This window comes from Borostomias antarcticus (genome assembly GCF_949987555.1).
Source record: "Borostomias antarcticus genome assembly, chromosome: 10".
In the NCBI taxonomy this organism is placed as follows: Eukaryota; Metazoa; Chordata; class Actinopteri; order Stomiiformes; family Stomiidae; genus Borostomias; species Borostomias antarcticus.
The window spans coordinates 24,445,946-24,470,457 of NC_140243.1; the positions used below are offsets into that span (position 1 = coordinate 24,445,946).

The 24,512-nt window shown below is 47.1% G+C and overlaps 4 protein-coding genes across 4 annotated transcripts in view; all 4 read left to right on the plus strand.

Moving 5' to 3' along the window:
• The window catches only part of LOC311313639 (E3 ubiquitin-protein ligase TRIM16-like), a gene marked incomplete at its 3' end in the record, with an annotated part of 11,673 nt that extends 3,392 nt beyond the window's left edge, over window positions 1–8,281 (plus strand). The window contains exons 2-6 of the mRNA XM_084443813.1: window positions 6,278–6,373; window positions 6,690–6,923; window positions 7,120–7,279; window positions 7,576–7,635; window positions 7,755–8,281. Of these exons, the coding sequence (XP_084299939.1) occupies window positions 6,278–6,373; window positions 6,690–6,923; window positions 7,120–7,279; window positions 7,576–7,635; window positions 7,755–8,281 (1,077 nt within the window). The remainder of the gene's footprint in view (window positions 1–6,277; window positions 6,374–6,689; window positions 6,924–7,119; window positions 7,280–7,575; window positions 7,636–7,754) is intronic.
• The window catches only part of LOC311313608 (tripartite motif-containing protein 16-like), a gene marked incomplete at its 5' end in the record, with an annotated part of 20,697 nt that extends 11,814 nt beyond the window's left edge, over window positions 1–8,883 (plus strand). Inside the window, one exon of the mRNA XM_084443775.1 lies at window positions 8,738–8,883. Within this exon, the coding sequence (XP_084299901.1) occupies window positions 8,738–8,845 (108 nt within the window). The 3' untranslated portion in view covers window positions 8,846–8,883. The remainder of the gene's footprint in view (window positions 1–8,737) is intronic.
• A 3,083-nt stretch (window positions 8,884–11,966) lies between these two features.
• LOC311314320 (tripartite motif-containing protein 16-like) lies at window positions 11,967–15,649 on the plus strand (the record flags this gene model as incomplete). Its single annotated transcript, XM_084444659.1, has 7 exons — window positions 11,967–12,566; window positions 12,862–12,957; window positions 14,061–14,294; window positions 14,497–14,656; window positions 14,977–15,006; window positions 15,126–15,317; window positions 15,468–15,649. 7 exons carry the CDS (start codon window positions 11,967–11,969, stop codon window positions 15,647–15,649), a joined length of 1,494 nt encoding a protein of 497 aa, XP_084300785.1.
• Window positions 15,650–20,210: 4,561 nt separating this feature from the next.
• LOC311314321 (E3 ubiquitin-protein ligase TRIM16-like) lies at window positions 20,211–23,694 on the plus strand (the record flags this gene model as incomplete). The annotated part of the gene is made up of 6 exons (XM_084444660.1): window positions 20,211–20,837; window positions 21,693–21,788; window positions 22,112–22,345; window positions 22,540–22,699; window positions 22,992–23,051; window positions 23,171–23,694. The coding sequence occupies exons 1-6, from the start codon at window positions 20,439–20,441 to the stop codon at window positions 23,692–23,694; spliced, it is 1,473 nt and encodes a 490-aa protein (XP_084300786.1). The 5' UTR covers window positions 20,211–20,438.
• Between the last annotated feature and the right edge of the window lie 818 nt (window positions 23,695–24,512).

Genomic DNA, 24,512 nt, shown 5'->3' on the forward strand with positions numbered 1-24,512 from the left:
GACCCAAGGGGGCGGGGCCTAACCAGCACGCCACTATCCACACCACGGGCCCCACAACTCAGCCCCTGAGTGGGCTAGAGACAAACGGTCTGCACCGGTTGAGTCAGGTAGGTGGCCCGGAGAGGGCTACACTGTCCCTGACTGGCTCTGACCTGAGGGGGGGGAGCCTCAGCCCCACGCCACTATCCACACCACGGCCCCACAACTCAGCCCAAGTGGGCTAGAGACACATGGTCTTCACCGGTGCGGGCGGATAGGTGGCCCGGAGAGGGGTACACTGTCCTCGACCAGCTCTGACCTGAGGGGGCGGAGTCTCACCACCACGCCACGGGCCCCACAACTCAGCCCCTGATTGGGCTAGAGACACATGGTCTTCACCGGTGCGGGCGGGTATGTGGCCCGGAGAGGGGTACACTGTCCTCGACCAGCTCTGACCTGAGGGGGCGGAGTCTCACCACCATGCCACTGTCCACACCACATACCCCACAACTCAGCCCCTGATTGGGCTAGAGACGCACGGTCTTCGCCGGTGGGTGCATGGAGATTGCCTGGTCCGTAGTAGTTCTAGCAGTAGCTGTTACATACAACTGCAGCAGCTAGCCCACCTCACATTTTCTCCAGGAAATGTACTTTCTAGTTATTATTATTCTCCCCGCTTTTTTGAACCTCTACTAGTTCTTCATACTTTGTGCTAGAAACCTCATTCAAACTTTAAAATGTTCATGACGTTCAGCTCTTGAACGGATCCATTCAGATTTTTGATATTTGTTATAGTTTTTTAGAAATTTAACTTTTAAAACTATTTTTTGTCCTATTGAAACTGCTTGAAATGCTTTTGGAATGTTCAGAAATTTTATGTTTTTAGAGTGGTGGCAGCAGTTGCTTTGAAAATATTCACACATTTTGTAAACTGCTGGCACTCCTACAGTTTTGAAAGCTCACACACATATTATACATCAAAACATTCACACAACTGTGCTGATTCGTACAATGTAAGTATCTAAGCAGTGTGACTCATAGTTTTCGCTGTATGACGATTTGTTCGGCAACTGCGCTCCTCATTGAAACGTATGGCAACACACTCTAGCTTTTGAGCTGCTAATTTTGCATTTTTACTCTTTTTCTAACTTGTCGCTATGCCTACAGTTTTAACAGCTCATACACATATTATATATCGAAACGTTCCCATAACTGTGCTGATTCGTACAATGTAAGTCTCTAAGCCGTGTGACTTATAGTTTTCGCTGTATGACGATTTGTTCGGCAACTGCGCTCTCCATTGAAACGTATGGGCCCACACACTCTACCTTTTGAGCTGCTAATTTTGCATTTTTACCCTTTTTCTAACTCGTCGCCATGCCTACAGTTTTTAAGCTACACGGACATATCATATCCTAAAATGTTCAGCATTTTCTCAGGATTCCTACGGTGTCAATATCTAGGCTGTGACATTTATACTTTTTGAGAGAGAGCTGTCTGAATCGGACATGCCTTTCCATTGAAGTGAATGAGAGGATGCTCACAGTGTCAGTTGGGATTTGAATTTGGGGACACGTGCAGGCTCTCTGTACAGGCACCCTTTTATGACTATTGTGGTAGCATTCATATTCATTCATTCACTTCCTTCCTTCCATCCTTCTTTCCTTCCTTCCTTCCTTCCTTCCTTCCATCCATCCTTCCTTTCTTCCCTTCCTTCCTTCCTTCCTTCCTTCCTTCCTTCCTTCCATCCTTCCTTCCTTCTTTCCTTCCTTCCTTCCTTCCTTCCTTCCTTCCTTCCTTCCTTCCTTCCTTCCTTCCTTTCCTTCCATCCATCCTTCCATCCTTCCTTCCATCCATCTTTCCTTCCTTCTTTCCTTCCTTCCATCCTTCCTTCCATCCATCCATCCTTCCTTCCTTTCCTTCCTTCCATCCTTCCTTCCTTCCTTCCTTTCCTTCCTTCCTTCCTTCCATCCTTCCTTCCATCCTTCCTTCCATCCTTCCTTCCTTCCTTCTTTTTCTTTCTTTCTTTCATCCATCCATCCATCCTTCTTTCTATCTTTCTTTCTTTCTTTCTTTCTTTCTTTCTTTCATCCATCCATCCATCCATCCATCCATCTTTCTTTCTTTCTTTCTTTCATCCATCCATCCATCTTTCTTACTTTGTATCTTTCTTTCATCCATCCATCCTTCCTTCCCTCCTTCCTTCCTCTCATCCTTCCTTCCATCCTTGCTTCCTTCCATCCTTCCTTCCATCCTTCCATCCATCCATCCATCCTTCCTTCCATCCTTCCTTCCTTCCATCCTTCCTTCCTTCCTTTCTTTCTTTCTTTCTTTCTTTCTTTCTTTCTTTCTTTCTTTCTTTCTTTCTTTCTTTCTTTCTCTTCGTGGTGGCGTGGTGGTCTCGCCACCACGCCACAGTCCCCACAACTCAGCCCCTGATTGAGCTAGAGACACACAGTCTTCACCAGTGGGTGCAAGGAGACTGCCCGGAGGTCTTCATGGTGGAGTCAGGTAGGTGGCCCGGAGAGGGGTACACTGTCCCCGACTGGCTCTGACCTGAGGGGGTGGAGTCTCATCACCACGCCACTATCCACGCCACGGGCCCCACAACTCAACTCTTGAGTGGGCTAGAGACACAGTCTTCATTGGTGGATGCATTGAAATTGCCCAGAGGTCACTGTACTGTCCGCGACTAGCTGTGACCCAAGGGGGCGGGGCCTAACCAGCACGCCACTATCCACGCCACGGGCCCCACAACTCAGTCCCTGAGTGGGCTAGAGACACACGGTCTGCACCGGTTGAGTCAGGTAGGTGGCCCGGAGAGGGCTACACTGTCCCTGACTGGCTCTGACCTGAGGGGGCGGAGTCTCACCCCCACGCCACTATCCACGCCACGGCCCCACAACTCAGCCCGAGTGGGCTAGAGACACATGGTCTTCACCGGTGCGGGCGGGTATGTGGCCCGGAGAGGGGTACACTGTCCTCGACCAGATCTGACCTGAGGGGGCGGAGTCTCACCACCATGCCACTGTCCACGCCACAGACCCCACAACTCAGCCCCTGAGTGGGCTAGAGACGCACGGTCTTCGCCGGTGGGTGCATGGAGATTGCCTGGTCCGTAGTATTTCTAGCAGTAGCTGTTACATACAGCTGCAGCAGCTAGCCCACCTCACATTTTCTCCAGGAAATGTACTTTCTAGTTATTATTATTCTCCCCGCTTTTTTGAACCTCTACTAGTTCTTCATACTTTGTGCTAGAAACCTCATTCAAACTTTAAAATGTTCATGACGTTCAGCTCTTGAACGGATCCATTCAGATTTTTGATATTTGTTATAGTTTTTTAGAAATTTAACTTTTAAAACTATTTTTTGTCCCATTGAAACTGCTTGAAACTGCTTTTGGAATGTTCAGAAACTTTATGTTTTTAGAGTGGTGGCAGCAGTTGCTTTGAAAATATTCACACATTTTGTAAACTGCTGGCACTCCTACAGTTTTGAAAGCTCACACACATATTATACATCAAAACATTCACACAACTGTGCTGATTCGTACAATGTAAGTATCTAAGCAGTGTGACTTATAGTTTTCGCTGTATGACGATTTGTTCGGCAACTGCGCTCCTCATTGAAACGTATGGCAACGCACTCTAGCTTTTGAGCTGCTAGTTTTGCATTTTTACTCTTTTTCTAACTTGTCGCTATGCCTACAGTTTTAACAGCTCATACACATATTATATATCGAAACGTTCCCATAACTGTGCTGATTCGTACAATGTAAGTATCTAAGCCGTGTGACTTATAATTTTCGCTGTATGACGATTTGTTCGGCAACTGCGCTCTCCATTGAAACGTATGGGCCCACACACTCTACCTTTTGAGCTGCTAATTTTGCATTTTTACCCTTTTTCTAACTCGTCGCCATGCCTACAGTTTTTAAGCTACACGGACATATCATATCCTAAAATGTTCAGCATTTTCTCAGGATTCCTACGGTGTCAATATCTAGGCTGTGACATATATACTTTTTGAGAGAGAGCTGTCTGAATCGGACATGCCTTTCCATTGAAGTGAATGAGAGGATGCTCACAGTGTCAGTTGGGATTTGAATTTGGGGACACGTGCAGGCTCTCTGTACAGGCACCCTTTTATGACTATTGTGGTAGCATTCATATTCATTCATTCACTTCCTTCCTTCCATCCTTCTTTCCTTCCTTCCCTCCATCCATCCTTCCTTTCTTCCCTTCCTTCCTTCCTTCCTTCCATCCTTCCTTCCATCCTTCCTTCCTTCCTTCCTTCCTTCTTTCCTTCCTTCCTTCCTTCCTTCCTTCCTTCCTTCCTTCCTTCCTTCCTTCCTTTCCATCCATCCTTCCATCCTTCCTTCTTTCCTTCCTTCCTTCCATCCTTCCTTCCATCCATCCATCCATCCTTCCTTCCTTTCCTTCCTTCCATCCTTCCTTTCTTTCCTTCCTTCCTTCCTTCCATCCTTCCTTCCTTCCATCCTTCCTTCTTTCCTTCCTTCCTTCCTTCTTTTTCTTTCTTTCTTTCATCCATCCATCCATCCATCCATCTTTCTATCTTTCTTTCTCTTTCTTTCTTTCTTTCTTTCTTTCTTTCTTTCATCCATCCATCCATCCATCCATCCATCCATCCTTCTTTCTTTCTTTCTTTCTTTCTTTCTTTCTTTCTTTCTTTCTTTCTTTCTTTCTTTCTTTCTTTCATCCATCCATCCATCCATCCTTCTTTCTTTCTTTCTTTCTTTCTTTCTTTCTCTTCGTGGTGGCGTGGTGGTCTCGCCACCACGCCACAGTCCCCACAACTCAGCCCCTGATTGAGCTAGAGACACACAGTCTTCACCAGTGGGTGCAAGGAGACTGCCCGGAGGTCTTCATGGTGGAGTCAGGTAGGTGGCCCGGAGAGGGGTACACTGTCCCCGACTGGCTCTGACCTGAGGGGGTGGAGTCTCATCACCACGCCACTATCCACGCCACGGGCCCCACAACTCAACTCTTGAGTGGGCTAGAGACACAGTCTTCATTGGTGGATGCATTGAAATTGCCCAGAGGTCACTGTACTGTCCGCGACTAGCTGTGACCCAAGGGGACGGGGCCTAACCAGCACGCCACTATCCACGCCACGGGCCCCACAACTCAGCCCCTGAGTGGGCTAGAGACACACGGTCTGCACCGGTTGAGTCAGGTAGGTGGCCCGGAGAGGGCTACACTGTCCCTGACTGGCTCTGACCTGAGGGGGCGGAGTCTCACCCCCACGCCACTATCCACGCCACGGCCCCACAACTCAGCCCGAGTGGGCTAGAGACACATGGTCTTCACCGGTGCGGGCGGATAGGTGGCCCGGAGAGGGGTACACTGTCCTCGACCAGCTCTGACCTGAGGGGGCGGAGTCTCACCACCACGCCACGGGCCCCACAACTCAGCCCCTGATTGGGCTAGAGACACATGGTCTTCACCGGTGCGGGCGGGTATGTGGCCCGGAGAGGGGTACACTGTCCTCGACCAGATCTGACCTGAGGGGGCGGAGTCTCACCACCATGCCACTGTCCACGCCACAGACCCCACAACTCAGCCCCTGAGTGGGCTAGAGATGCACGGTCTTCGCCGGTGGGTGCATGGAGATTGCCTGGTCCGTAGTATTTCTAGCAGTAGCTGTTACATACAGCTGCAGCAGCTAGCCCACCTCACATTTTCTCCAGGAAATGTACTTTCTAGTTTTATTATAGTCTGTCACAAGTTAAAAGTCCATTGTGAACTCTTATCTGGCCTACATACAGTACAATAAAGAACTATACAACGTCACCAAGTGCTGACTCATATCAGGAAATGCAGGAGAACTTTTATGTTGCCCCATCAAAGTGACATCAGACCCAAAACTTTTCCCCCTCCTGACATGTTAGAAGGGGGGATATTGTCCTTCTTTCAGTGCCTGCAGGCAGAACTACAGTAGAGAGTAGCTCATTAATTGATCATCACAAGAGAGAGTCGTCCTGCTCATTTTCTGAGTGACGTCAAATACACCTTTGATACCAAGGATGGATACTTGCTTCTATGACATACCTGTATAAATGACCTATAGTAAATCTTTACCATGTATGTAAACTTAACCTTTAGCCTATAGAGCTACAGCGTACATACCTGTAGTGGACAGTCAGGGGTTGAAGTTCATCTCATGTTTACCAGCTGTACCAATGTTGGTGATACTGTAGCTGTGTTATGACAGAGCTCCAGTACTGTTTCTACTGTAACTTTTAATGTTTTGTTGTAATTTGTGTGTTTATCTCCAGAGCACGCTGGGTCTGAGTCAGCAGAAAGTCCAGCAGAGAGTCCAGGAGAGAGAGAAGGAGCTGAAGGAGGTCCAGCAGGCTGTGGAGTCTCTCCAGGTCAGCATCAGGATGTCAGCTACTCTAGCTATGGTGGAGGGAGATACCTGGCCTTGTGAAACCATCCTGAACTCACCAGCTCTCTTTCAGTTTTCCTCCACAGATCAGGATGGTGTTATGAGGCTAGGAGTTACCTGTAGGACAGTTATAACTGTCACATTCAGGATTATTGGTTTCAGTTGAACTCTTTCTTTCTTTCTTTCTTTCTTTCTTTCCTTTTCTTTTCTTTTCTTTTCTTTTCTTTTCTTTTCTTTTCTTTTCTTTTCTTTTCTTTCTTTCTTTCTTTCTTTCTTTCTTTCTTTCTTTCTTTGTCCAGCGCTCTGGCCAGGCAGCAGAGCAGGACAGTGAGAGGATCTTCAATGAGCTGATCTGCTCCATTGAGAGAAGGCGCTCTGAGGTGAAGGAGCTGATCAGAGCCCAGCAGAGGGCAGCAGTGAGTGAGGCTGAAGGACTGGTGGAGAGACTGGAGCAGGAGATAGCTGAGCTGAGGAGGAGAGACACGGAGCTGGAGCAGCTCTCACACACAGAAGACCACATCCACTTCCTCCAGGTACAGTAGCTGGACTCTCCTGGTACCTGACATGTGAACATCAACTGGTTTGGTCTATTGATTAGGCAAGCGTATTCTGTACACTCGGTATGTGTTTCTGTTTATTTCCTACCTCTACCTCTCCTACTCTCTCTCTCTCTTTCTCTTTCTCTCTCTCTCTCTCTCTCTCTCTGTCTCTCTGTCTCTCTCTCTCCAGAGTTACCAGTCTGTTTCCAGTCCCAGTGTATCTTCAGACCTCCCCAGCGTCTCTGTTCCTTCTCTTCAGTACTTCAGTGATGTGACTAAGGCTGTCTCTGAGCTGAGAGAGAAACTAGAGGACGTGATCAAGGGAGAGTGGTCCAGCATCTCCTTCACAGGTGTTTTGGAGGAGTTTTGAGAAAATGATTCTGTAAAAATATCACTAAAGTACGGAGAGCAACAAGTGATCCTGTCTCGTCCAATAAGAAACAATGTGACCAGAGGAAAGATTTGGGGTTCACAATGAAACACATTTAACACATCTCTGTATACTGTCTACTTGGCTTTAAAATTGATGTGTGTGTGTGTGTGTGTGTGTGTGTGTGTGTGTGTGTGTGTGTGTGTGTGTGTGTGTGTGTGTGTGTGTGTGTGTGTGTGTGTGTGTGTGTGTGTGTGTGTGTGTGTGTGTGTAAAGTCTCTTTAGTGGGTGTGTTGTCTCCTCCAGAGCCCAGGACCAGAGCACATTTCTTACATTGTGAGTGTCTGAAGTCTCCACCTCTCTCTGTTGAATGATAAATCAACAATACCAGCTTTAAGGGGGACAGATGAACGGTCATGTTATTAACTCTGATCTGGTCTCTGCTCTGTTCCCAGATTCCTGTCCGCTCACTCTGGACCCAAACACAGCAGCCAGAAACCTCTCTCTGTCTGGGGAGAACAGGAAGGTGACATGTTCAAAGCAGAACCAGTCATATCCTGACCATCCAGACAGATTCACCTGCTACCCCCAGGTGCTGTGTAGAGAGGCTCTGTCTGGGCGCCGTTACTGGGAGGTGGAATGGGGAAGCGAGTATGTTTTCATAGCAGTCTCATATAAAGACATCAGCAGAACAGAGCGCAACTCCTCCTTGTTTGGTTTCAATAACAAGTCCTGGTGTTTAATGTGCTCTAGCGATGGTTACAGGTTAATTAATAATAATGTTGGGACTGAACTATCAGGCCCTCAGTCCTCCAGAGTAGGAGTGTACCTGGATCACAAGGCAGGTTCTCTGTCCTTCTACAGCGTCTCTGACACAGTGACCCTCCTCCACAAAGTCCAGACCACATTCACCCAGCCACTCTATCCAGGGTTTAGGTTTGGTAGTTATAATAACTGTGCAGAGATTAGTAAACTGTGGTAGAGGGAGGGGGATCCTTCCAGAGGATGGGGGGAGAGTAGGGGGGAGGAGATGAGGGGGGGGGAGGGGGGCAGGGGAAGATGAGAGGAACGTAACGTTGCCTCTGGCTCAAGTTTGCAACCTCATGAAGCAGTGTTCAGACAAGATTCACCCATCCACTCTATCCTGGGTTTGTATGCCTTAATGCAGTCACGGTTTTCTCTGTCGTTTTGTCTTTAAAGATTCAGCTGATTACTAATAATTGTTCTAGCATTGTACTTCAGGAGGCCTAATAGAAGGAAATCTTCATACCATCATTTGTTTATAATTGTTGAACTTTGGTTCTTTAATATTGTAATTTCAACTTGATCATTGTATACAATCATTTCATTTATAAACATCTATTATAAAATATGATATTGTTGATGAACTTTGATACTGTATAAGTGGTCTTTTTTCTCTGTATAATGACTGAATCAGGTATTCATGAATGTTGGTGTCCATCATCATCATCACCATCACCATCCTCACCAACATCATCGCATCATCATCATCATCATGATGATGGTGTTCATGACTGCTGTTTAAATGATTGGTTAGTTGTTTTCTCTCCTACTGTTACCTAAGTGGCTGTTATATTTCATCCTGAAGTAAAGATTAAATAAAGGCATATGAAACTGAAAGACATCTCATTACTGTATGAAAATGTGTGGAATTTGCTCTTATTACTAAAACTCTTTCCCTCCCTTCCTCCCCGTCCCCACCTTACATCCTTTCATCCTTCTCTCCGTCTTTCCATCTCTCTCTCTCTCTCTCTCTCTCTCTCCCCCCCCCCCCTCTCTCTCTCTCTCTCTCTCCTTCTCTCTCAACCCCACCCCTCTCTCTCTCTCTCTCTCCTTCTCTCTCAACCCCCCGACCCCTCTCTCTCTCTCTCTCTCTCTATCTCTCTCCCCCCCCTCTCTCTCTCTCTCTCTCTCCTTCTCTCTCAACCCCCCGCCCCCTCTCTCTCTCTCTCTCTCGCTCTCTCTCTGTCCTGCCCAATAAGAGTGGGATAGCCAGCTAGCTCATGAGTTCACAACAACTAGCAGCAGCTTCAATAACATTGAATTGAATTGAACCCTTTATTGCCCCAGAGCGGAATTTGTTTAGCACACGTCAAGCATACATAAAACATTAAAATGTACGCCCATCACCAACACCGCAATGTCACCAACCACCATCATCGTCATCACCATCCTCACCAACATCATCGTCATCACCATCCTCACCAACATCATCGTCATCACCATCCTCACCACCATCATCATCATCACCATCCTCAGCAACATCATCGCATCATCATGGTGATGGTGTTCATGACTGCTGTTTAAATGATTGGTTAGTTGTTTTCTCTTCTACTGTTACCTAAGTGGCTGTTATATTTCATCCTGAAGTAAAGATTAAATAAAGGCATATGAAACTGAAAGACATCTCATTACTGTCCAGCAGCCTTCCTCGCGGACACGGGCCGCAGCGCGCTCCTCCCCTGGTGCTCCTCTGTTGTGGGGGCGGGGTTGCAGTGGGGCGTGGCGTGGGGTGTGGCCTCTGGTGGCTTTACCTCAAAGCGTGCAAAGAAGAGGTTGAGCTCTTCTACCAGCGAGGCGTCACCTTCGGCTGCTCCGAGGTCGGTCTTCTAGTTGGTGAGATGCTGGACTCCCTGCCACACCTGCCTGGTGTTGGTGCTGTCCAGGTGGTCCTCGATCCTCCTCCTGTAGTCGGACTTGACCTCTCTGACCCCCCTCTTCAGGTTAGCTCTGGCCTCTCTGACCCCCCTCTTCAGGTTAGCTCTGACCTCTCTGACCCCCCTCTTCAGGTTAGCTCTGACCTCTCTGACCCCCCTCTTCAGGTTAGCTCTGGCCGTGCTGTAGTGAGCCCTGTCGCCCGCCCTGTAGGCGTTGCTCCTCTCTCTTACCAGCTGCTGGACCTTCCGAGTCGTCCAGGGCTTCTGGTTGGGATCGACCCGGATGCGTTTGTCCACCGTGAAAATGCCTATGAAGAACATCATGTAGCACAGTACACAGAACACGAACATGTGTGTGATGTATGACAGAAGAACCTGTAATGTCATTTATTTGTCGGACCATGGTGTGCCTGAGATAAAGGACAAAAGAGAAATGAATGTAATGTAAGTGCCAGAAGGTTACCAACTTAAAACTACATGAGATAACTCGGCACTTTGGCAGCCCCTCTGGTCGTGATAAAATCGGCACTGCGTTTTAAGAACCACACTTCCCACAATCCCCCACTAACTCGCTGTAGAGAAATGAATGTAATGTAAGAGCCAGAGGGTTACCAAGTCAAATCAGCTGTGTGGCTGTGAGTGTAGCCATCACAGGAGGAGAGGAGAGGAGAGGAGAAGAGGAGAGGAGAGGAGAGGAGAGGAGAGGAGAAGAGGAGAGGAGAAGAGGAGAGGAGAGGAGAGGAGAGGAGAGGAGAGGAGAGGAGAGGAGAGGAGAGGAGAGGAGAGGAGAGGAGAGGAGAGGAGAGGAGAGGAGAGGAGAGGAGAGGAGAGGAGAGGAGAGGAGAGGAGAGGAGAGGAAGAGGAGATGGGGGGATGACTGTAATATCAGTGCGTCAAAGGGAGGAGATGTCATGGCGTGAGGAGGGAGGAAGGGGTACACAGGGATTCAGAGATGCCATTCACAGCACACAAGCACGTTGAGGGAATTGAAGAGCACCATCAGTTCCCAGTATCTTCTGAGGATGGGACGGGTGGTAAACCAGCGTGATGAACAGCGAAACCAGACATGTGAGGTCAAAGTTCAAAGACAGTTTAAATAGGCAAAGGTCAAAGACTATTTAAATGCTGGTTTGCTGTTCCTACTGATTAATAGTCCGTAACCCAAAGTGAAACATTTTCAATAAATATAGATACATGTGGAATATTTTCTATGGTGTACTTTCTTAATGCTATTGGAATGAACATTAAATATGAAAAACAAATGTGTTGTGCAACGCAGTTCTATATCCAGTTACGCCACTAGGTGGCACTCTAAGTTCAGACTATTGGTTGTTCCACATTGTGAGTAACGATAGAATATAATACAGAAAGTGAAGTGAAAATGTACCGCGAAAATGATGGTGAATAAACCATGCTAGCAGCTCATGTTGTTTTCTGTTTTCCTGCCTACATTACACCGGCCAACCCTACACAATGCTTTTCTTACATGTCGTCTAGTTTTATCTGTACAACAGATCAGATTTGGTGCATTTTCTGACTGTTTTGCTTCTGATAAATATGTGCACTTGCTTTCTAAAGCTCTCTACATCGATCAAACTAGAGTTGATGAGCAGGAATACACACAGGACACAGGGATTCAGTACTTTAGAACATGAACAAGATATTTAATATTGCAACAGTTCTATGTGAAGGGTTAATCCCTTCCAGCAGACACCTGACCTCAGTTGAAATGAACAATCATCACTATGTAGATATTTTTTGTCAGAAATATCAAGCAAAGGACAAAACAATTAGAAATGTTCTCTCTTATCTCTCTCTCTCTCTCTCTCTCTTTCTCTAAACCACGCCCCCTGGCAGAACCATCCCTTGCTCCTCCCAGTACTCACTCTAGAAACTAAAGTGTTCTCTCCGTCTCTCTCACTCTCATTCTCTTTTCTCTCTCACAAACTCTTCACTCTCTCTGAGTGACTGTGTCCCTGACACACCAGCATGGACCAGCAGGGAGTTCTGTTAGACCAGGACCAGTTCTGCTGTTCTGTCTGTCTGGACAGGATCAAGGCTCCAGTGACCCTCCCGTGTGGTCACAGCTACTGTAGAAGCTGTATCGAGGACTGCTTGGACCAGGATGAACAGAAGGGAATCTACAGCTGCCCCCAGTGCAGACAGAGCTTCACTCCAAGGCCTGCCTTGATGAGGAACTCCATGCTGGCTGAGGTGGTGGAGAAGCTGAAGGAGACAGGAGGAGCCCGGGCCGCCCCCTTTGAGCTGACCAGCCCAGCTGGGTCAGAGTTGGTGACCTGTGACCTCTGCACCGGGACCAGGAAGCGGAGCGCCCACATGTCCTGTCTGGTGTGTCTGGTGTCCTACTGTGAGACTCACCTCCATCCCCACTACCAGGTTCCTGTTCTGAAGAAGCACAAGTTGGTCAATGCCACGTGTGAACTGCAGGAGAGGATCTGCTCGAGTCACAACAAGCTGCTCGATGTCTTCTGTCGGACAGACCAGCAGTGTATCTGTTATCTGTGTACCATGGATGCACATAAAGGCCATGATACGGTGTCAGCCACAGCAGAGAGGGCAAAGAAACAGGTAAGACCTGACCAGGTCAGAAAGCACATTGTGTTGCCTCTGTGTATGAAGTGCGCTATACAAATGAAGTTTGATTTGATTTGATTTAGGTTAATTGGAATGAACATTGAATCAAGATGACAGAAACAGGGTTGTTTTTCATCCATGTTTTTTGAAGGGGATAAAAAGTCTTCAGTGCATGAGATCTGAATAGGTTACGGCTAAAATATATTTAAAAAATAGGAATATATCAACCCAAAATACTGAAATAATAATTTGACAGATGTTTTGTTGTAATTTGTGTGTTTATCTCCAGAGCAAGCTGGGTCTGAGTCAGCAGAAAGTCCAGCAGAGAGTCCAGGAGAGAGAGAAGGAGCTGAAGGAGGTCCAGCAGGCTGTGGAGTCTCTCCAGGTCAGCATCAGGATGTCAGCTACTCTAGCTATGGTGGAGGGAGATACCTGGCCTCCTGAAACCATCCTGAACTCACCAGCTCTCTTTCAGTTTTCCTCCGCAGATCAGGATGGTGGTAATATTGATACCGTGTTGGAGAAACTCACAGCTATGCAAGACCAAGCTCGATAGAGAGACCCGTTACAGATCTGAGGACCAGGCTCGATAGAGAGACCCGTTACAGAGAGGAATGACCATCTGTTGTTCTTCTCCCTAATCTAATCAACTTTCTGCCTCCCACCCGGCCGTCAAGGCCGTTTCGCCCAAACTCCCCTGAAGATTCACAGGCTAAAGAGGCTCTGCACCCCCCCCCCCCTCCTCCCTTCCCTCCCCATGGACACATCTTGTTGACTTTTGGTCTTGAGACTGATCGAGGGCGTCTCCATAGCAACCTGCTGTGTTTTAGCTAAGACATTCCGGAGATTACGTCTCCACAGCCAGAGGCCTTCAGGCATACACACACACACACATGGACTCAACTCATGGACTCAGAAACACACACACACACACACACACACAAACACGCACATCACACGCACCCCACCCCCTCCCCTCCCCTGCCCTCCCTCACCCCATCCCCCCACCTTTCACCCCCCCCCCCCCCTTTCCCTCCCATTACAGTACAGTGCTGTCAGGCTATTGGCCGCGCCTGATTGTATGGCTGCTTGTCGAGGCTGGCTGCCTGTATGGTAATTCCCTCCCCCCTCCCCTCCCCTGGTATTGTATTTTGTATGTCGTATTGTATTTTGTATGTCGCTCTTTCTTCCTTTTTATGTGTTATTTGTATTGTGAAGCGCTTTGTGCATTCGTGCTGTGAAAGGCGCTATATAAATAAAGTTTACTTACTTACTTACTTACTTACTTATGAGGCTAGGAGATACCTGTATGACAGTTATAACTGTCACATTCATGATAATTGGTTTCAGTTGAACTCTTTCTTTCTTTCTTTCTTTCTTTCTTTCTTTTCTTTCTTTCTTTCTTTCTTTCTTTCTTTCTTTCTTTCTTTCTTTCTTTCTTTCTTTCTTTCTTTCTTTCTTTCTTTCTTTCTTTCTTTCTTTGTCCAGCGCTCTGGCCAGGCAGCAGAGCAGGACAGTGAGAGGATCTTCACTGAGCTGATCTGCTCCATTGAGAGAAGGCGCTCTGAGGTGAAGGAGCTGATCAGAGCCCAGCAGAGGGCAGCAGTGAGTGAGGCTGAAGGAGTGGTGGAGAGACTGGAGCAGGAGATAGCTGAGCTGAGGAGGAGAGACGCGGAGCTGGAGCAGCTCTCACACACAGAAGACCACATCCACTTCCTCCAGGTACAGTAGCTGGACTCTCCTGGTACCTGACATGTGAACATCAACTGGTTTGGTCTATTGATTAGGCAAGCGTATTCGGTACACTCGGTATGTGTTTCCTATCTCTCTCTCTTTCTCTTTCTCTTTCTCTCTCTCTTTCTCTTTCTCTTTCACTCTCTCTCTCTCTCTCTCTCTCTCTGTCTCTCTGTCTCTCTCTCTCCAGAGTTACCAGTCTGTTTCCAGTCCCAGTGTATCTTCAGACCTCCCCAGCGTCTCTGTTCCTTCTCTTCAGTACTTCAGTGATGTGACTAAGGCTGTCTCTGAGCTGAGAGAGAAACTAGAGGATGTGATCAAGGGAGAGTGGTCCAGCATCTCCTTCACAGGTGTGTTGGAGGAGTTTTGAGAAAAATTATCTGTAAAAATATCACTAAAGTACGGAGAGCAACAAGTGATCCTGTCTCGTCCAATAAGAAACAATGTGACCAGAGGAAAGATTTGGGGTTCACAATGAAACACATTGAACACTACTAAGCTCTACTTGGCTTTAAAATTGATGATTATGTTTGTGTGTGTGTGTGTGTGTGTGTGTGTGTGTGTGTGTGTGTGTGTGTGTGTGTGTGTGTGTGTGTGTGTGTGTGTGTGTGTGTGTGTGTGTGTGTGTGTGTGTGTAAAGTCTCTTTAGTGGGTGTGTTGTCTCCTCCAGAGCCCAGGACCAGAGCACATTTCTTACATTGTGAGTGTCTGAAGTCTCCACCTCTCTCTGTTGAATGATAAATCAACAATACCAGCTTTAAGGGCGACAGATGAACGGTCATGTTATTAACTCTGATCTGGTCTCTGCTCTGTTCCCAGATTCCTGTCCGCTCACTCTGGACCCAAACACAGCACACAAATACCTCTCTCTGTCTGGGGAGAACAGGAAGGTGACATGTTCAAAGCAGATCCAGTCATATCCTGACCATCCAGACAGATTCACCTTCTACCCCCAGGTGCTGTGTAGAGAGGCTCTGTCTGGGCGCTGTTACTGGGAGGTGAAATGGAGAGGTGATGTTCACATAGCAGTCTCATATAAAGACATCAGCAGAAGAGAGACCAACTCCTCCTTGATTGGTTTCAATAAAAAGTCCTGGAGTTTAATGTGCTCTAGCGTTGGTTACACGTTCAGTCATAATAATGTTGTGACTGAACTATCAGGCCCTCAGTCCTCCAGAGTAGGAGTGTACCTGGATCACAAGGCAGGTTCTCTGTGCTTCTACAGCATCTCTGACACAGTGACCCTCCTCCACAAAGTCCAGACCACATTCACCCAGCCACTCTATCCAGGGGTTAGGTTTTGTTATTATAATGACTGTGCAGAGATTAGTAAACTGTGGTAGAGGGAGGGGGATCCTTCGAGAGGATGGGGGGAGAGTAGGGGGGAGGAGATGAGGGGGGGGGGGGGGCAGGGGAAGAGGAGAGGAACGTAACGTGGCCTCTGGCTCAAGTTTGCAACCTCATGAAGCAGTGTTCAGACTAGATTCACCCAGCCACTCTATCCTGGGTTTGTATGCCTTAATGCAGTCACGGTTTTCTCAGTCATTTTGTCTTTAAAGATTCAGCTGATTACTAATAATTGTTCTAGCATTGTACTTCAGGAGGCCTAATAGAAGGAAATCTTTATACCATCATTTGTTTATAATTGTTGAACTTTGGTTCTTTAATATTGTAATTTCAACTTGATCATTGTATACAATCATTTAATTTATAAACATCTATTATAAAATATGATATTGTTGATGAACTTTGATACTGTATAAGTGGTCTTTTTTCTCTGTATAATGACTGAATCAGGTATTCATGAATGTTGGTGTCCATCATCATCATCACCATCACCATCCTCACCAACATCATCGCATCATCATCATCATCATGGTGATGGTGTTCATGACTGCTGTTTAAATGATTGGTTAGTTGTTTTCTCTCCTACTGTTACCTAAGTGGCTGTTATATTTCATCCTGAAGTAAAGATTAAATAAAGGCATATGAAACTGAAAGACATCTCATTACTGTATGAAAATGTGTGGAATTTGCTCTTATTACTAAAACTCTTTCCCTCCCTTCCTCCCCATCCCCACCTTACATCCTTTCATCCTTCTCTCCGTCTTTCCATCTCTCTCTCTCTCTCCCCCCCCCCCTCTCTCTCTCTCTCTCTCTAAATAAGTAAATAAATACAGATATGCTAAGTCAAACAAAAACACACACAACCATACACAAAAACACGCAACTATACATTCTCTGTCATTGCACATTCCCATATTGCACATGAAATGTATTGAATCACAGATCATTTTATTGCTACACTGAGTGTGGATATTGCTGTTGGGTAAAAACTGTTTTTGAGTGTGTTTGTTCTTGTTTTGAATGATCTGTACCGCCTGCCTGACGGCAACAGTTCAAGCAGTGAGTGTCCGGGGTGGGAAGTGTCCTTAGTGATGTTCTGGGCTTTTTTCAGGCAGCGGGAAATGTGAAGGTCTCCCAGTGTGAGGAGAGGGCGTCCCACGATCTTCTCGGCCGTGTTGAAGACCCTCTGGAGCGCTTTCCTCTGGGCCGCCGTGCAGCTGGTGTTCAGTACCACACACAGATGCAGTATGTCAGTATGCTCTCTATGGAGCATCTGTAGAAGGACACCAGCAGTCTTTCTCTGAGATGTTATTCCTCCTGAGCACCCTCAGAAAGTGCAGTCTCTGCTGGGCCTTTTTCTGCAGAGCAGAGGTGTTCACACTCCAGGTCAGGCCCTCCTCAATGTGGACTCCCAGGAAGAGGACGTCAGTCACCTTCTCCACACAGTCCCCGTTGATGGTCAGTGGTGGAATGTGCCTTTTCTTTTTCCTGTAGTCTATGATAAGCTCCTTGGTCTTTGCGGTGTTGAGGAGCAGGTTGTTCTCTCTGCACCACGCTGACAGCTGCTCCACCTCGTCCCTGTAGGCGGACTCATCCCCTCCTGAGATGAGCCCGACCCCCGTGGTGTCGTCCGCAAACTTTACCATGGTGTTGCTGTGGTGGGTGGGGGTGCAGTCGTGTGTGTGGAGGGTGTTCAGTAGGGGGCTCAGGACGCAGCCCTGTGGTGCGCCAGTACTGATACTGAGAGTTGTGGATGTGTGAAGGGCCACTCTGACCCTCTGGCTGCGGCCAGACAGGGAGCTGCTGATCCACATGCAGATGGAGTGTGGAAGTCCCAGATCCCTCAGTTTGTCCACCAGTTTGTGGGGGAGGATGGTGTTAAACGCTGAACTGTAGTCTAGGAAGAGCATCCGCACGTAGCTCCCCTGCTTCTCCAGGTGGGCTAATGCTGCGTGGACAGCCGTGGCTACGGCGTCCTCTGTTGATCTCTTCTCCCTATAAGCAAACTGGTGGGGGTCAAAGCTACGTGGGAGGAGTGATGTGATGTAGTCCCTGACCAGTTTTTCAAAGCATTTCATCACCATTGTTGTGAGTGCTACTGGCCTGTGGTGGTTGAGGCCAGAGATGTGGGGTTTCTTGGGCAGGGGGACGATAGTGGAGGATTTCAGACAGGGTGGGACCGTGGACTGGGCTGAGGACCGGTTGAAAATCCTTGTGAAGACTCCAGCTAACTGAGCCACGCAGTCCTTCAGCACACCTCCGGGGACGGCGTCGGGTCCAGCAGCCTTCCTCGGGGACACGGGCCGCAGCGCGCTCCTCCCCTGGTGCTCCTCTGTTGTGGGGGCGGGGTTGCTGTGGGGCGTGGCGTGGGGTGTGGCCTCTGGTGGCTTTACCTCAAAGCGTGCAAAGAAGAGGTTGAGCTCTTCTGCCAGCGAGGCGTCACCTTCGGCTGCTCCGAGGTCGGTCTTCTAGTTGGTGAGATGCTGGACTCCCTGCCACACCTGCCTGGTGTTGGTGCTGTCCAGGTGGTCCTCGATCCTCCTCCTGTAGTCGGACTTGACCTCTCTGACCCCCCTCTTCAGGTTAGCTCTGACCTCTCTGGCCCCCCTCTTCAGGTTAGCTCTGACCTCTCTGACCCCCCTCTTCAGGTTAGCTCTGACCTCTCTGACCCCCCTCTTCAGGTTAGGTCTGACCTCTCTGACCCCCCTCTTCAGGTTAGCTCTGACCTCTCTGACCCCCCTCTTCAGGTTAGCTATGGCCGTGCTGTAGTGAGCCCTGTCGCCCGCCCTGTAGTCGTTGCTCCTCTCTCTTACCAGCTGCTGGACCTTCCGAGTCGTCCAGGGCTTCTGGTTGGGATCGACCCGGATGCGTTTGTCCACCGTGAAAATGCCTATGGTGAACATCATGTAGCACAGTACACAGAACACGAACATGTGTGTGATGTATGACAGAAGAACCTGTAATGTCATTTATTTGTCTGACCATGGTGTGCCTGAGATAAAGGACAAAAGAGAAATGAATGTAATGTAAGTGCCAGAAGGTTACCAACTTAAAGCTACATGAGATAACTCGGCACTTTGGCAGCCCCTCTGGTCGTGATAAAATCGGCACTGCGTTTTAAGAACCACACTTCCCACAATCCCCCACTAACTCGCTGTAGAGAAATGAATGTAATGTAAGAGCCAGAGGGTTACCAAGTCAAATCAGCTGTGTGGCTGTGAGTGTAGCCATCACAGGAGGAGAGGAGAGGAGAGGAGAGGAGAGGAGAGGAGAGGAGAGGAGAGGAGAGGAGAGGAGAGGAGAGGAGAGGAGAGGAGGGGAGGAGAGGAGAGGAGAGGAGAGGAGAGGAGAGGAGAGGAGAGGAGAGGAGAGGAGAGGAGAGGAGAGGAGAGGAGAGGAGAGGAGAGAGGAGACGGGGTCATGAATGTAATATCAGTGCGTCAAAGGGAGGAGATGTCATGGCGTGAGGAGGGAGGAAGGGGTACACAGGGATTCAGAGATGCCATTCACAGCGCACAAGCAGAGGGAATTGAAGAGCACCATCAGTTCCCAGTATCTTCTGAGGATGGGACGGGTGGTAAACCAGCGTAATGAACAGCGAAACCAGACATGTGAGGTCAAAGTTCAAAGACAGTTTAAATAGGCAAAGGTCAAAGATTATTTAAATGCTGGAATAAGGGTTGGCTGTTCCTACTGATTAATAGTCCGTAACCCAAAGTGAAACATTTTCAATAAATGTAGATACATGTGGAATATTTTCTATGGTGTACTTTCTTAATAGTATTGGAATGAACATTAAATATGAAAAACAAATGTGTAGTGTTGTACAATACTGGCATTAAGGCATAGCGCAACGCAGTTCTATATCCAGTTACGCCACTAGGTGGCACTCTAAGTTTAGACTATTGGTTGTTCCACATTGTGAGTAATGATAGAATATAATACAGAAAGTGAAGTGAAAATGTACCGCGAAAATGATGGTGAATAAACCATGCTAGCAGCTCATGTTGTTTTCTGTTTCCCTGCCTACATTACACCGGCCAACCCTACACAATGCTTTTCTTACATGTCGTCTAGTTTTATCTGTACAACAGATCAGGTTAGGTGCATTTTCTGACTGTTTTGCTTCTGATAAATCTGTGCATTTGCTTTCTAAACGCTCTCTACATCGATCAAACTAGAGTTGATGAGCAGGAATACACACAGGACACAGGGATTCAGTACTTTAGAACATGAACAAGATATTTAATATTGCAACAGTTCATATGTGAAGGGTTAACCCTTCCAGCAGACACCTGACCTCAGTTGAAATGAACAATCATCACTATGTAGATATTTTTTGTTGGGAATATAAAGCAAAGGACAAAACAATTAGAAATCTCCTTTCTTCTTTTTCTCTCTCTCTCTCTCTCTCTCTCTCGCTCTCTCTAAACCACGCCCCCTGGCAGAACCAGGAAATCCCTTGCTCCTCCCAGTACTCACTCTCTATTCCTAGAAAGCGAAAGTGTTCTCTCCGTCTCTCTCGCTCTCTTTCTTTTTCTCTCTCAAACTCTTATCTCTCTGCGTCTGTGAGTGAGTGACTGTGTCCCTCACACACCAGTTCTGTTAGACCAGGATCAGTTCTAGTGTTCTGTCTGTCTGGACCTCTTAAAGGATCCAGTCACCCTCCACTGTGGTCACAGCTACTGTAGCAGCTGTATCGAGGACTGCTGGGACAAGGATGAACAGAAGGGAATCTACAGCTGCCCTCAGTGCAGACGGAGCTTCACTCCAAGGCCTGCCTTGATGAGGAACACCATGCTGGCTGAGGTGGTGGAGAAGCTGAAGGAGACAGGAGGAGCCCGGGCCGACCCCTCTGAGCTGACCAGCCCAGCTGGGTCAGAGTTGGTGACCTGTGACCTTTGCAACGGGACCAGGAAGCAGAGCGCCCTCATGTCCTGTCTGGTGTGTCTGGTGTCCTACTGTGAGACTCACCTCCAGCCCCACTACCAGGTTCCTGGTCTGAAGAAGCACAAGCTGGTCAAAGCCACGTGTGAACTGCAGGAGAGGATCTGCTCGAGTCACAACAAGCTGCTGGAGGTCTTCTGTCGGACAGACCAGCAGTGTATCTGTTATCTGTGTGCCATGGATGCACATAAAGGCCATGATACGGTGTCAGCCACAGCAGAGAGGGCAGAGAAACAGGTAAGACCTGACCAGGTCAGAAAGCGCATTGTGTTGCCTCTGTGTATGAAATGCGCTATACAAATAAAGTTTGATTTGATTTGATTTAGGTTAATTGGAATGAACATTGAATCAAGATGACAGAAACAGGGTTGTTTTTCATACATGTTTTTTGATAAAAAGTATTCAGTGCATGAGATCTGAATAGGTTACGGCTAAAATATATTTAAAAAGTAGGAATATATCAACCCAAAATACTGAAATGAGTGATAATTTGACCGAGACAAACACCACTCTTAGTCTTTGATGATTATTATTTTATCATAGTCTGTCACAAGTTAAAAGTCTTATCTGGCCTACATACTGTACAATAAAGAACTATACAACGTCACCAAGTGCTGACTCATATCAGGAAATGCAGGAGAACTTTTATGTTGCCCCATCAAAGTGACATCAGACCCAAAACTTTTCCCCCTCCTGACATGTTAGAAGGGGGGATATTGTCCTTCTTTCTGTGCCTGCAGGCAGAACTACAGTAGAGAGTAGCTCATTAATTGATCATCACAAGAGAGAGTCGTCCTGCTCATTTTCTGAGTGACGTCAAATATACCTTTGATACCAAGGATGGATACTTGCTTCTATGACATACCTGTATAAATGAACTATAGTAAATCTTTACCATGTATGTAAACTTAACCTGTAGCCTATAGAGCTACAGCGTACATACCTGTAGTGGACAGTCAGGGGTTGAAGTTCATCTCATGTTTACCAGCTGTACCAATGTTGGTGATACTGTAGCTGTGTTATGACAGAGCTCCAGTACTGTTTCTACTGTAACTTTTAATGTTTTGTTGTCATTTGTGTGTTTATCTCCAGAGCAAGCTGGGTCTGAGTCAGCAGAAAGTCCAGCAGAGAGTCCAGGAGAGAGAGAAGGAGCTGAAGGAGGTCCAGCAGGCTGTGGAGTCTCTCCAGGTCAGCATCAGGATGTCAGCTACTCTAGCTATGGTGGAGGGAGATACCTGGCCTTGTGAAACCATCCTGAACTCACCAGCTCTCTTTCAGTTTTCCTCCGCAGATCAGGATGGTGTTATGAGGCTAGGAGATACCTGTAGGACAGTTCTAACTGTCACATTCAGGATTATTGGTTTCAGTTGAACTCTTTCTTTCTTTCTTTCTTTCTTTCTTTCTTTCTTTCTTTCTTTCTTTCTTTCTTTCTTACTTTCTTTCTTTCCTTTTCTTTTCTTTTCTTTTCTTTTCTTTTCTTTCTTTCTTTCTTTCTTTCTTTCTTTGTCCAGCGCTCTGGCCAGGCAGCAGAGCAGGACAGTGAGAGGATCTTCACTGAGCTGATCTGCTCCATTGAGAGAAGGCGCTCTGAGGTGAAGGAGCTGATCAGAGCCCAGCAGAGGGCAGCAGTGAGTGAGGCTGAAGGAGTGGTGGAGAGACTGGAGCAGGAGATAGCTGAGCTGAGGAGGAGAGACGCGGAGCTGGAGCTGCTCTCACACACAGAAGACCACATCCACTTCCTCCAGGTACAGTAGCTGGACTCTCCTGGTACCTGACATGTGAACATCAACTGGTTTGGTCTATTGATTAGGCAAGCGTATTCTGTACACTCGGTATGTGTTTCCTATCTCTCTCTTTCTCTTTCTCTCTCTCTCTCCCTCTCTCTTTCTCTCTCTCTTTCTCTCTCTCTGTCTCTCTCTCTCTCTCTCGCTCTCTCCAGAGTTACCAGTCTGTTTCCAGTCCCAGTGTATCTTCAGACCTCCCCAGCGTCTCTGTCCCTTCTCTTCAGTTCTTCAGTGATGTGACTAAGGCTGTCTCTGAGCTGAGAGAGAAACTAGAGGATGTGATCAAGGGAGAGTGGTCCAGCATCTCCTTCACAGGTGTGTTGGAGGAGTTTTGAGAAAAATAATCTGTAAAAATATCACTAAAGTACGGAGAGCAACAAGTGATCCTGTCTCGTCCAATAAGAAACAATGTGACCAGAGGAAAGATTTGGGGTTCACAATGAAACACATTGAACACATCTCTGTATACTGTCTACTTGGCTTTAAAATTGATGATTGTGTGTGTGTGTGTGTGTGTGTGTGTGTGTGTGTGTGTGTGTGTGTGTGTGTGTGTGTGTGTGTGTGTGTGTGTGTGTGTGTGTGTGTGTGTGTGTGTGTGTGTGTAAAGTCTCTTTAGTGGATGTGTTGTCTCCTCCAGAGCCCAGGACCAGAGCACATTTCTTACATTGTGAGTGTCTGAAGCCTCCACCTCTCTATGTTGAATGATAAATCAACAATACCAGCTTTAAGGGCGACAGATGAACGGTCCTGTTATTAACTCTGATCTGGTCTCTGCTCTGTTCCCAGATTCCTGTCCGCTCACTCTGGACCCAAACACAGCACACAAATACCTCTCTCTGTCTGGGGAGAACAGGAAGGTGACATGTTCAAAGCAGATCCAGTCATATCCTGACCATCCAGACAGATTCACCTGCTACCCCCAGGTGCTGTGTAGAGAGGCTCTGTCTGGGCGCTGTTACTGGGAGGTGGAATGGGGAAATGGTGTTCACATGGCAGTCTCATATAAAGACATCAGCAGAAAAGAGAGCAACTCCTCCAAGTTTGGTAACAATAACAAGTCCTGGTGTTTAATGTGCTCTAGCGATGGTTACAGGTTCAGTCAAAATAATGTTGAGACTAATGTATCAGGCCCTCAGTCCTCCAGAGTAGGAGTGTACCTGGATCACAAGGCAGGTTCTCTGTGCTTCTACAGCGTCTCTGACACAGTGACCCTCCTCCACAAAGTCCAGACCACATTCACCCAGCCACTCTATCCAGGGTTTAGGTTTTGTGGTTATAATTACTGTGCAGAGATCAGTAAACTGTGGTAGAGGGAGGGGGATCCTTCCAGAGGATGGGGGGAGAGTAGGGGGGAGGAGATGAGGGGGGGGGGGGCAGGGGAAGAGGAGAGGAACGTAATCTGGCTCAAGTTTGCAACCTCATGAAGGAGAGTTCAGACTAGATTCACCCAGCCACTCTATCCTGGGTTTGTATGCCTTAATGCAGTCACGGTTTTCTCTGTCATTTTGTCTTTAAAGATTCAGCTGATTACTAATAATTGTTCTAGCATTGTACTTCAGGAGGCCTAATAGAAGGAAATCTTCATACCATCATTTGTTTATAATTGTTGAACTTTGGTTCTTTAATATTGTAATTTCAACTTGATCATTGTATACAATCATTTAATTTATAAACATCTATTATAAAATATGATATTGTTGATGAACTTTGATACTGTATAAGTGGTCTTTTTTCTCTGTATAATGACTGAATCAGGTATTCATGAATGTTGGTGTCCATCATCATCATCACCATCCTCACCAACATCATCGCATCATCATCATCATCATGGTGATGGTGTTCATGACTGCTGTTTAAATGATTGGTTAGTGGTTTTCTCTCCTACTGTTACCTAAGTGGCTGTTATATTTCATCCTGAAGTAAAGATTAAATAAAGGCATATGAAACTGAAAGACATCTCATTACTGTATGAAAATGTGTGGAATTTGCTCTTATTACTAAAACTCTTTCCCTCCCTTCCTCCCCATCTCCACCTAACATCCTTTCATCCTTCTCTCCGTCTTTCCATCTCTCTCTCTCTCTCTAAATAAGTAAATAAATACAGATATGCTAAGTCAAACAAAAACAC